General features: G+C 40.5%; 2 protein-coding genes across 3 annotated transcripts; both read left to right on the top strand.

The window, feature by feature from the left end:
* The first annotated feature begins 1,696 nt into the window (after positions 1-1,696).
* On the top strand, positions 1,697-4,262 carry nudt21 (nudix hydrolase 21). Its single transcript, XM_054770894.1, has 7 exons — positions 1,697-1,979; positions 2,588-2,788; positions 2,855-2,918; positions 3,009-3,098; positions 3,278-3,353; positions 3,452-3,566; positions 3,778-4,262. The coding sequence occupies exons 1-7, from the start codon at positions 1,858-1,860 to the stop codon at positions 3,797-3,799; spliced, it is 690 nt and encodes a 229-aa protein (XP_054626869.1). The 5' UTR covers positions 1,697-1,857; the 3' UTR covers positions 3,800-4,262.
* Positions 4,263-4,735: 473 nt separating this feature from the next.
* On the top strand, positions 4,736-12,372 carry ogfod1 (2-oxoglutarate and iron-dependent oxygenase domain containing 1). Of its 2 annotated transcripts, XM_054770783.1 has the most exons (13): positions 4,736-4,943; positions 5,370-5,515; positions 5,581-5,627; positions 7,120-7,220; positions 7,294-7,410; positions 7,478-7,569; positions 7,637-7,765; positions 7,837-7,950; positions 9,368-9,447; positions 9,531-9,775; positions 9,844-9,972; positions 12,081-12,139; positions 12,221-12,372. In XM_054770783.1, the coding sequence occupies exons 1-13, from the start codon at positions 4,781-4,783 to the stop codon at positions 12,368-12,370; spliced, it is 1,572 nt and encodes a 523-aa protein (XP_054626758.1). In that variant the 5' UTR covers positions 4,736-4,780; the 3' UTR covers positions 12,371-12,372. The 2 variants fall into 2 exon arrangements, with proteins under 2 accessions (XP_054626758.1, XP_054626759.1); XM_054770784.1 differs by lacking the exon at positions 7,837-7,950.
* Positions 12,373-12,495: the final 123 nt, after the last annotated feature.

Below are 12,495 nucleotides of genomic sequence, written 5' to 3'. Positions count from 1 at the left end.
TCAAAAAAACATACGGTGACAAACCACATGATGTGGTTCAAAGCCATGGAAACAAAGATCATAAGATTCACTGAAACTTGCCTTTCAAAGTTCAAGAATGAGGTTCAGTCAGACTTTCATTGAAATGGTACACTTATATAATTTTGTATGAGTGTACTGTATTATGTTCACTAATAAACATAAAAGTTGCCCTATTTTAGTGGTCACAGTTAGGAGACGCTCAGGTCACACGAGGCAACATGAAAACAATATGAGACATGGAAAATAATATTTGATTTAGAGCGGAAATATTACTTCAATTCAATTTACAGTAATATAGTGTTTGGGAACTATTGCATATTGTACTCATTACCCTATGCATGCGTATTTTACTGGGTATCTTCTTAAGACAACAGCTGGAGAGAGATACAAAACTATCCATTCATACATGTCCTCATTCTGGTCATGGGTGAGCTGGAGCCTATCCCAGCTGTGCGAGGCACTGAACACCCTTGACTGGTCACTGAAATGATTTGGATACAATTCATGTATTTCCTCTGTAGCCACCGAGAAAAGTCTCTGATGGGGGACAAGCTGACATTTATCTGACAAAATTGCTGGCTACCTAAATCAAAACTGTCCCATGGTCTCATAGGTTTTTGCTTAAGCTAGGGGTGTCAGATGTACGGCTCGTGGGCCAAAAACGGCCCACTAGGAGATTCAGTCAAGCCTGCAGGGTGAATTTGAAAGTGGGAAAAAAGGAGAAAGGAACAGTACAGAATAAGAATAAATAAAATAAAATAAAAAAAAAAGTTAAAAATCTGCTGAGGTCGCACTTTGTTGTAACTGTAGTTGGAGTAAAAGACACAGCATAACTATGGGGCTGTGTCTTATATCAAATACATCCAAGTATACTCTGCACACAGTGTTCCTGAGTGCACAGATTTTGATACTAGTATTGTCCCAAATCAGTTATGTCGTTGAACGCTAACCAATTGCGGTATTTACCCGCTTCTTATTTTCTCCTTTGGAAGGGTGAGTGGTCACCACTTGAGTTAGTCCCTCCTGTTTCGCTAAGAGGTCAAGATGGCGAACACTGAGGGTGTAAGTGTCCAGCATATGCTCACCATTTTTGGCCCTTGGAGGGCAACACTCAGGTACTGACAGCGCACTCCATTTTGCCATACTTCTCAGTGTGAACGCACGTATGCACTCAGAAGACTAAAGTTTATGTACGCAAATGCGCAAATTGAGACCCAGCCTGGGACTGGACTAGCAATACGCCATCTGCTGTTAGCCAAAAAGTCTTTGTCAACAGGCATAAAAGTGGCTACAGGCTCGTGTAAAATTAAAAAATGGTCAGAAAAACGGACCGCATCCTATTTATTCACAAAGGTAAATGGGTAACATGTGTGCGTGATGTGTATGCAACAAGTTTCAGTGCTCAAAGAATAACATTTTATGCGCCATGATGAGACTCAAGGCGAAAAATATGACACCTTATAAGGCCAACTGAGGAAAAAGAACATAAAAGAACATGGTGGTTCTGATGAAACAGCATTCCATTTTGTTTCATACTTGGATGATAACATGCACAATATTTAAGGCGACGCGCAAAAATAACTCACCTGACGAGCTTTATCAATTGTGTTAATCATTCCAACCAGCAGGTGTCGCTAGCGGAAGTACCCATTAGAAAATAGTATTTCACCCGGAAGTGGAGGGACGAGGGAAACGACGGTCGATTGCTTGTTGTGTTCTCGCCATTGTAGTCTTTTCTATTTGCGTTGCTATTTTGATTATTCGGCGAGATATAAAGCAGATTTGGATTTAATTACATCCGCGGGGAGATTTAATCTCACTGTGCGCTTATAAGAGATGTCTGTTGTGCCTCCCAGTCGCTCAAGCACAGGTTGGCCGCGCGGTGCTGGCGCTCAGTTTGGAAGCAAATACATGACTGGCCCGGCGAAGCCTCTCACCCTGGAGAGGACCATCAACCTGTGAGTCTGTCTTTCTGTGTGTGGGATACATTAATTCATTTAAAGCTGATACTAAATGCGTACCATGTTCATATCAAGTATTCCCATGGGTATCGAGCCGTACCACGCCGTATATTGTTTGCTCGGCATTTTGAATGTAATTGTCGAGTGATTGATGTGTTTAGTTTTTGATTGTACCATTTAAAGTTAATTCGATATGTCCACATTCTGACCTTCAACGATTTACTTTAAATAGTAGATCGTTTCAAATGGGGAGTCCAGTCCTCTGTTGCAGTGAGAGCCAATTAAAAGCTCTGTCAAAGATTTTGTTTGATAATGATAATAAAGGTCAGTACTCATTACTTATATATTATACTATGTTTATTTTTGTACTTTGCAGTTGTCATAGAGAGGGTTGTGTCTAGTAATTCTCACTTATACAAATGATCACTCAAGTATTAGAAACAATACATCACTACAGTCATAAGAATTATGTCACAGTAAGAGAACGTAGTTTCTCTGACATGTGGGTCTTGAGAGCACACATTGGAAAAACTGTTAGACTCACTCTGGTGGCCTGTGATGGGAACCGATTCAATGAAAGCTGAGCTGAGAATTTCTCTTTGCAGATACCCTCTCACCAACTACACGTTTGGGACCAAGGAGCCCCTGTATGAGAAGGACAGCTCTGTGGCGGCCAGGTTCCAACGAATGCGTGATGAGTTTGACAAGATGGGAATGAGGAGGACAGTGGAGGGCGTCCTTATTGTCCATGAGCACAGGCTGCCACATGTCTTACTTCTGCAGCTGGGCACCACTTTCTTCAAACTGTGAGAATTTCATGTTCAGAGGAGTCACCCTGAGGCGTTGTCTCATGTTTTGTTTCTCTCCTGCAGGCCCGGTGGTGAGTTGAGTCCTGGAGAAGATGAGGTGGAGGGTTTGAAGCGCCTGATGACAGAGGTATCGCAGTTGGCATGGTTGAAGCTTCTATTGCTGCTGTTTTGTCTGCATTGATTGCAGGATTTATATTGTTATTTATGTGCATGTTAGATTCTCGGACGGCAGGATGGAGTGAAACAGGACTGGGTAATTGACGACAGTATTGGCAACTGGTGGCGTCCTAACTTTGAGCCTCCACAGGTTTGTACATCCTATCCACTAGATTAAATGTAGTAGTTTGTGACTTAGTCCAAAAGTGAGTCTCTAGTGAGTGAGGAATTATGTTCTTTGTCAGAAAATCCCAAATAAGTGATCATGTGACATTTCTACTGGTGGCAAAATGAGTTGCGTTTCCATGCCCTGTCCTTTTTGTTTTGCAGTATCCTTATATTCCAGCTCACATTACCAAACCTAAGGAGCATAAAAAGCTTTTCCTGGTGCAGTTACAGGAAAAAGGTAATTACATCATCATGTGGCTTTGTTTTTGCCTTGAATTTGACTTCATGACAAATCATAAATGGAAATATGACGCTTTTTAAAATTCATTTTTACAGCATTGTTTGCTGTTCCGAAAAATTACAAACTGGTGGCAGCTCCATTGTTCGAACTGTATGACAACGCTCCTGGATATGGACCAATCATTTCCAGTCTACCGCAGCTACTTAGCCGGTAATGTTTTGGGGGATTATTGGGACCTCGGTTAATGCAAGTTGAGCAAATATAATTGCTTTAGAGCTCACTTAAATTATATGGCATTTTCTTGTTTTATTACTTCAGTGCAATCCAAGTTTGTACGATGTAAATATGCATGGCTGTTATAGTTGAGAGTTGGAAAGTTTTCTGAATTTTTGTTGACTTGAGTCGTTCGTTTCTTTTACAGGTTCAACTTCATCTACAACTAAGTGAAGTTCATCTGGCTGTCTCTGTGAGTGCAGCTCAGTCGAAGTGAAACTTAATGAAAGAAATAAGTGGAGAAAAACTCATCTTCAGCTCCACTTTCACAACAGAGAAATGTGTGCCGTACTGAATATACTGACAGTCCACAGGGACAGTCAGTTATACTGTTGGCAGAAAAACAAATGTTTTTTTTTTATCTTGATAAACTGCTGGTTTTTGTAGTACACATTTATATTGCATTATGTTCACTTCTGATTTTAAGCCTTCTCTGAAAAGGTTTGATTAAACCAACAATAACATTGCGTTTGTTGTTATTTTAAACTGTATTGTTTTTTTTCCCCTTTTTTAAATAAAAAAAATCATTCATTTGAATTTGTTTTTATGAAATGTGGGAAGAGAGTGTTGCCTGTGAACATTAGCATATTGGCGGTTGGACATTTGTGGTACACTGCACTGACAATAAAATGCATTTTGTAGTGCTCTGTGTGAATACAGCCTTCATATGATCACATCAGTTCTCTTAAGCTGCTTAAGTTGTTCTGAGTTGAAGATCATTTTTTACAATACTTTTCTCAGTTTTTATTCAAATTATTAACTGCAAATCCCATAACCATGCTGAAAAGCCATGCTAAAAGGGTGTACGAACATCTGGTCTTGGCACAAATTAATTTCAATATTTAAAATGAGATGTTTCATGACAAAACGGCTGATTTATAATCACTTACATTGAATTGCATATTATATAACAGCTTAACTAAAATCACTGGCGCGGTTGGTCGGTCAAACAATATTTTCGCAAATGTAGGTTTCCACGTACTTCTTGTCTTAAACAGTCAACTATCCTTTTAAAATTCGTTTAAATGAACGAGCTTTTATTTAGATAAGAAAATACATCCGCGGACGTCATTTCTCTGCGACGAAAAGACCTATGACGTAATCACTATGTGGACATTTTAAAACGAGTTCAGGCGACCACAAACTCCACCATGACATCGAAAAGGCAACAGGGCGGGTGTATAGAGTCAAACAAGAAGAAAAAGAAGACAAATAATTGCGAAGAAGCAGCAGAACTTTGCCCTGTCGTTAGAGACGAGAACGTGAGGAGGACATTGAAGGAGGCGTGGACGCAGAAGTCCCACTATACCCACGGTCCGTGAAGTCAACACAGCCCCACACATAAACCAGTTAGCTTGTGTAGTGTAGCAATGCTAACATTGACAGCAAAGGGGATACACGTAAATTCAAGTTCTTCTTTCTTCAGAACAATGAAAACAAATGATTAATTCCACAATTGATTTCCATGATACAATTCTCTGTAATGGAATTTTGAAATGTCAAAACTCTAGGAACCCTGTCCCTGGGTTCACCTGGGCAACCCAATGAGATGCCGTACAAGAGCCGTATCAATTGTATCTTTACAAAAAGTAGTAATGCTCATTTTATTAAACATGTTGGTATATTCATTTAACAATGTGTTTATTACCTGTAGGCTATTATAGCCTAAGTGGTTCATAATTGCAAATTGAGTATGAAATATTTCTGTAATTAACATCCATCATCTTTGTTATTGTGCAGGTGATCTAGAGTTGGACTGCCTTCCTTTCCCTCATTGTATCATTAAAAACTTCATTCACAGTGAGCATTTTTTGGTGAACCTGCAGAGAGAACTGTTCACACTCAACTTTCACACCAAATCCAACGATCTATACAAATTTAAACAGGTAACTTCAAACATTCTCCTTTTGGTTTATGTTGTCTTATCATTTTTTGTTCTTTCCACCTATAGTCTGATGACTTGAGTAAGAGAACGGAGCCACACATCGCAGGGCTAAGGTGAGTTGGTATTTATCTCTTTGGTTTAGTAAGACAGAAACAGCCCTTTGGTCTGAAAATGTGCATAAGTGACATAAAATGTATCCAGTGGTGTGAAAAAGTGTTTGCCCCCTTCCTGATTTTTTTTTTGCATGTTTGTCAGACTTTAATGTTTCAGATCATCAAACAAATTTAAGTATTAGTCAGTGACAACACAACTGAACATAAAATGTTCAGCTTCTATGCCGCTTACCCTCATTAGGGTCGCGTGGGTGTGCTGGGTGTGCTATCCCAGCGGACTCCAGGCGAGAGGCGGTGTACACCCTGGACTGGTCGCCAGCCAATCGCAGGGCACATATAGACAGACAATCATTCACACACACATTCATACCTATGGACAATTTAGAGTCGCCAATTAACCTAACATGCATGTTATTGGAATATGGATGGAAACCACACGCTGAGAACATGCAAACTCCACACAGAGATGCCCAAGAATCCAAGTCTTCTCGATCTCCTGCCTGCGTGGCCAACATGCTCACCACTCAGCCACGGTGCGGCCCGTGTGACAAACAGAGAAATCAAAATAAGAAAACACTCATCTTCTTATTTTGTGACAAAATAAGAAATCAGGAAGGGGGCACACACTTCACACCGCTGTATCTAGCTAACAATCTGAAAGCTGGCTGTCATTACCCTTGATTATGTTACAAACTTGAGGTTTGTTCAGTCATTCACTTCCCTGTGACTTTCCCAAATGATGAGACAGTCCCTGCATGATTCTGGATTGTGACCAACATCAGTGTTATTATGACAGATTAAAATCTCAAAGCAGTCAGGAGGAAACCATTGGACACGTTTATGGTTTCCGAGGGCCACCAGGGGGAGCCAAAGATTACGTTTGATACCCAATTAGTGTATTTCATTTGTAGGTGAAAATCCCAAATCTAGCAATAATGCACATCATTACGAAAAAATCCAGACAGTGGATGCTTCTGTTGATTTTTTAATTTGTTGCCGAGACAGTGAATACAAAACTAATAGTAATACAGTGCAATTCATCCTAACTGAATTTCTAGAAATTCATCTGAAAATAGCTGCCTTAATAAAGTCCACAAATACGGGAGACCACCACAGCATTTTAAATCAATATGGCACATGCAGATCATCAGAGCAACAAAATGTAATTGTTTTATTTAGATAATTGCACGTATAATCTGTTAGGATCTTAAATGCTGTATGTATTTGTGCTGTGCACCTCCTGGAGCAATCTACCCTGGTGAATGCAAACCATGATTAAAAGCAAAATGAAGGCTTCCTCTTTGGCTCGTTTATTATTTATGTTGCCACAAAATGTCACGTCAGGTTCAAACAGTAGATGCAGTTGCCTCTCTGCTGAGACCTCCAGCAGCTCTTACCGACACAAAACAACTGCTTCCTTATCACACGCCTGTTTAGTGGGGGTTTATAAAAAAAAAAAAAAGCTGAATTCACAATCCATCTCTAATTTCAGGTCAGCACTGTTTGGACAATTCCGGCTATGGCTTGAGGAAGTTTTGGGGGTCAAATTGGAGCCCACTGTGGATATTTCTTGTGCCAAATATGAATACACAGGTGAGCATCATTATGAAGCCTTCGGCTGAATGACACTTTGTGTTATTTCAGTGTACTTCTAACAACTTTCCAGATGTTCTTTTGTGTCACGATGATGAACTGGAGGGGAGGCGTCTTGCTTTCATTCTCTACCTCGTGCCTCCATGGCATAGCAGCGATGGGGGATCCCTCGACCTTTACACAACAGATTGTGAGTTTCCCTTTTAATTTTGCGACGCGACAATTGGTGTGTTTCGTAACCAAATTCATGTGATCAGGTCATTACCAACCACAGAGTGTTTTCAAGTCACTTGTGCCTTCTTGGAACACCCTCATACTTTTTGAAGTGTCTCCAGTCTCCTTTCATCAAGTAAGAGTTTCATTTTTCCTCTGTTTTGTCAAAGAGGAAAAGAGTGGATATGTTTGCATGTGTTCAGGTGTCTGAGGTTTTGTCGGAGGACAAATGTCGCCTATCGCTAAGCGGCTGGTTTCATGGAACATCACTGGAACGTCCCCCTCGCCACATAGAACCTCCCATCACACGGAATCCACACATACCAAAAGACGTGAGTATTTTAGTCATATGTGCACATTAATTGAACTCCTCGCTGGTTGTTGTTCTGTATGCACATAATAGGAGACGCTGCTGCTAGAGTGGATCAATCCACTGTACTTGGATATTTCCCACCAGGAGCACATCCAAGGAGAGTTTGAAGACAATTCAGAAATCCAGCTTAAAGCTTTTCTCAGGGTAAATGTGTTTTATGCTTTAAATGATAGTACCCTGTTCCATGATGCTGGTTGATGGACTTAATGGACTTAATGGACTAAAACAATTTTTTTTCCGTAATAGTAGATCCCCCCTTTTCACGAGAGGGTTACATTCCTGGGCCGAATCGCGAAAAACCATGCCTAAATGAGAAGCCCATAAAAATATCTATTTTTGACACACGGCTCACCCCTTCAAACCCTTCTGCTAGCTTGACGTTAACCTTCTGCTCTGATTTTCGGATCAACATTTGCAATAAAAGTGACTGCTGCAATTATTAGATTCAGTTCCCAAGCCCTCCCCTTCTCTCTTGAATTGCCACTGTTCACTCACGACAATTCCAGGTTTAAGCCCTAAATATGCCTCACACACTTATTTAATGCATTTAAAGTATGAACATGGGACAACGTGGCTTAGGAGGTAGAGCGGGTCGTCCATTTCCGGATTAAAATCCAGCTTCCTCCATCGCAGTCACTGCTGTGTCCTTGGGCAAGACACTTCGCCAACGTGGCCCCCAGGGTCGTCTACATATGGATGCCTCACTGACCAAGATGCAGATTCGGTACATGTGATAAATAAAGATATTTTTTTGTTCTGTAGAATGTATAGGTGTTGACCACTAATGAATGAAAATGTACGTTGATATATGAACAGATAGAATCAGAGTCACGGTGTCGCTTTTTGCCTGGTCGTCAGGCTAGCTAGAGGCTAGCAGGCTAGAGACGCTGCGTATACATAATACACACTGCTTGCCTTTTGTAATTTCAATAACTACTTGGGGCCAGATTGATTGACAAAGCTAGTGCCTCCATAGCCGAACAAACGTTTGTGTCTCACGGCACACATCTATGGTGCATTTAAGTACCGCCGAACAAAGTGCGAAATCTAAACACTTGATGAAAAACAAGATTTTACAATTTATAAAATAATTGATAAATTATTACAGACTTTTTGTGAATGAGATGTTTTCTGCAGGAAAATTTGCCTATTTTTGAAAAAATAAAACATTTTGGACCAAAACTATGCAAATTTACGGGGCTGTGAATTGTGAATTGCAGATGTGCGGGGATCCTCTGAACAATGCAAAGCAAGTTGATTAGTTCCAGGCTCACATTATCACCATCATAAAACCATTGTTAACCGTACAGCGAATGTTTTGAATAATATTTCAATACTGCGTAACAAAAGGAAATAAAGTAAAACTACTCACCCTTTGAAGACACAAGTCCTTTAGATTTTCACTGAGCTAAAGTCTCGCAAGGTTTGCTGACATCTCACGTGGCCTCACACAGGATGATGGTTTGACTTCTGGGGCATATTTTTTCAGAAAATGTCAGTCCAAATTGTACAAGTTTTGGTACGTTACGCCTCCTGATTGTGTGTTTGATTGTGTTATCAGGAGGAGAAATTCAGCCAGGTGAGTGAAGCCCTACAGCTCGCGCAAATTCAGTGGATGAGGAAAGGTCCTGCCAATAAGAGGTCGGGATTGTTTCACAGATGATCTATGCTTTACAGAGATCATTTCTCTTCTGTGTGTGATGATTCAATTTCTATGCACTTAGATGCTATGAAGCAGCCTGTGTGGACACCCTGCCTCAGTGTGTGAGTGCTTGTTGGGAGCTGCTTCGCTCAGAAGCCTTCTTCCTGCTCCTCTCCAACTTTACTGGCCTTCGGTTGCATTACCTGTGCCCTGCTGATGATGATGACGATGACGACGATGATGACAGTTACGGTGAAAATAAAAATGAAGAGAAAAAGGATGAAGAAGCCACTGGCTCCTCAAACGAAACAGCAGTTCAAAGCAAAGGTGTGTATAATTACAAGTTTGCAGAATTTATGTTTTTCTGCTAAATATTTTTCTGTTTCCCTTCTCAGAGCCGAGTACACCCCAGTGTTGTGGTGAGCTGCGACGATGGTCCCACGGCAGCTACACTTTACTGCACGATGGCGAGGCAGCACGAGCAGAATATGCACTCGACCTCATTTTGCCTTTCAGCTGTGCAGGTGAGTCAGCACACACACACACACGCATGCACAAATAAACTTGCATATAACTTAGTAGTAGTCAACGCACACTTTGGAAAGTAGTATAGATCTACTTTTCACTAAAAATAAAGCAACATGCAACCATTATTGTCTAAATAGTGGGCAACACCAGCGAGTACACCTCGCAATGAACATGTCCAAAGTGTCAATATTGAATGTGAGCACCATTATTACCTAGCACCGCATTAATCCTCTTGGACATGGATAGCACCGATCTGGTAGATGTTTGACACCGTGATCTCCCACACCTTCCTTCCACTTGAGGATGCCCCACAGGTGCTCAACTGGACTCAGGTCTGGGGACATACTTGGCCACTCCATCACCTTCACCTTCAGCCTCCACAGCAAGGCACTTGTCATCTTGGTGGTGTGTTAGGGCTCCTAATCATGTTGGAAAACTGCCATGAGGTCCAGTAGGCAGATACAATTGTCTCGGTACTTGATTATGAGGCCAGCTATTTAGACAATAATGGCTGTGTGTTCAGTCATTATCAAAGGATAGTAAATCCGTACAGTCAAACCTCGATTTTCATACACCGCAGTTTTTGTATGATTATTTTTTGTCGAAATTTTTTTCCAAAATTTTGCCTCCGTTTTCATACGTAACATATACTCCTTTTTCCCTGTACAGTATTGTTCCGTGAAATCGAGTGCCCAAACAGAGCACAATATGCCTTGCTGACTCACTGTCAGTGCATTTTTTCTTGAGGGCGACTGCTCAATAACCCACCATAGGGTCAAAGATAGTTGCAAGTGCCAGCACTTTGATAAAGAAGGTGAGAAACACTATTAAACTCAGTCTCGCCTGGATGTACAGGAAGTCCACATCAACAATAAGTTCCATCTATTCATCATGTATAATTATTTCACATGTAAAACTAAAATTTTCTATAAAATGTATAAAAAAAAATACATTTGGGGGTGTCTAGAACAGATTCATTGGATTTGGGAAAAATTCCCTTAGTTTTGATACGTTTCGGTTTTTGTCCTACCTTTTGTAACAAATGAATAACAAAAATCCAGGTAACGCCTACTGGTATACAGGCCGTACACTGATTACTCTTAAGTATATCCAAGTTTCATTTCTATAGTATTGTCCCTAGAGAAGGTATACTGTAATAAAAATGTTTCCTGAATGTGTTGCGTGTACTCACTTTTGTGAGATACTGTGGACTCAGAACAAATCACATTTGGAGTGCATTTGTGCAGCATTAGTATCACTAATGCAGGCACGTGTCTGCAGTGGTAAAGAAGGAAAGTAGGAGTATTTATGTCAGCTCTCATGTGTGGTCATGTACTCCAATTAGGGACTGACAGAATGACACTGGGAACATAAGACACTGATTCCCTCTCAGGAAGGCTGTAATTCAAACATCATAGTATCTAATAGTACTATCATGTGAAGGTGGAGAAAGCCAAGAAAAACTGTCAGCCAAAAACACACACTACTGAATACTGACTCATCGTCAATGCAAGCCCTGAACCTGTTTTACAATATAAAAAAGGCGGTTATAGCGTAGCACCGCCAGTACACATACGCCACCACAGTTCACCCAGCTTATGTATTCATGCAAGGCCTCGCATTGTTCTTTTTCGTTGAGTAAAGGGACACAAAAAGTCTTCCTGCAAGCGCTACCCTTTTCATTTGCTCGTGTTGTTGGAGACTGTGTCAGCCTGCCAATGACACAGCAATAGAATGAATGTATTTTTAATGTGTTCTTTGGGTACATTATCAAGGTTCCACAACCTTGTTTTGGTTGGCAAACCATGATGTAGTACTGCACTGCATCATACTGAGAGCTCCAGCTAATATTTTGACTCCCTCATGTGCCCAAATAAGACAACAGCAGCATTAGAAACAGCTCTCGGTATGATACAGGGCATAACTGCACACTACAATCACAATGATAAACATTTTATTAAATTAATACAGCTCCAATAGTGTCAGTCAAACATGAGCATTATATCTGTTATCATCAAGAGGAGTTGGGAGTGCATTGCAGGGAAGAAGGACACCAGAGAATAACTGGGTGGATGAAAACGACTGATGAATATTTTTTTGTCAGGTTGGCAGTCGGAGTGTGGAGGCTTTACTTGTTATGTTGCAAATGAAGAGGATGAGGAGGTGAGCGTAACGAGTATTACATTCATTTTACACACATAATGCTGTCAATACTTTGTCATGATCTTTTTCTGCTCTTTAAAGCTGCTGACGGTCAATCCAGAAGATAATTCCCTCGCACTGGTCTACAGAGACAAGGAAACCCTCAAATTTGTCAAATATGTCAACCACAAAAGCAACAATGATTCTTCTAGCAAAGTATTCCATGACTTCTCGTTTGTGTATTATGAATAAACATTTACTGATACTGTCTTGCATCATTTTATTGTTTAATTGTTGACCTTCTAAAACCAGCATGAGTATATACACTTTTAAAAAACTACTAAATGTATGTTGAGTTTTCAGTTGTTATTTTGACT

This window comes from Dunckerocampus dactyliophorus, chromosome 3 (genome assembly GCF_027744805.1).
Source record: "Dunckerocampus dactyliophorus isolate RoL2022-P2 chromosome 3, RoL_Ddac_1.1, whole genome shotgun sequence".
Taxonomy (NCBI): Eukaryota; Metazoa; Chordata; class Actinopteri; order Syngnathiformes; family Syngnathidae; genus Dunckerocampus; species Dunckerocampus dactyliophorus.
This window is presented reverse-complemented; position numbering and strand designations above follow the sequence as displayed.

Bases quoted from the DNA above. Each gene is read 5' to 3' on its own strand.
- nudt21 (XM_054770894.1), top strand. From the start codon at position 1,858: ATGTCTGTTGTGCCTCCCAGTCGCTCAAGCACAGGTTGGCCGCGCGGT. The intron at 3,099-3,277 runs GTTTGTACATCC...TTTGTTTTGCAG, and splicing joins CTAACTTTGAGCCTCCACAG to TATCCTTATATTCCAGCTCA. The intron at 3,567-3,777 runs GTAATGTTTTGG...TTTCTTTTACAG, and splicing joins CTACCGCAGCTACTTAGCCG to GTTCAACTTCATCTACAACT.
- ogfod1 (XM_054770783.1), top strand. From the start codon at position 4,781: ATGACATCGAAAAGGCAACAGGGCGGGTGTATAGAGTCAAACAAGAAG. The intron at 7,221-7,293 runs GTGAGCATCATT...ACAACTTTCCAG, and splicing joins TGCCAAATATGAATACACAG to ATGTTCTTTTGTGTCACGAT. The intron at 9,973-12,080 runs GTGAGTCAGCAC...TTTTTTTGTCAG, and splicing joins TTTGCCTTTCAGCTGTGCAG to GTTGGCAGTCGGAGTGTGGA.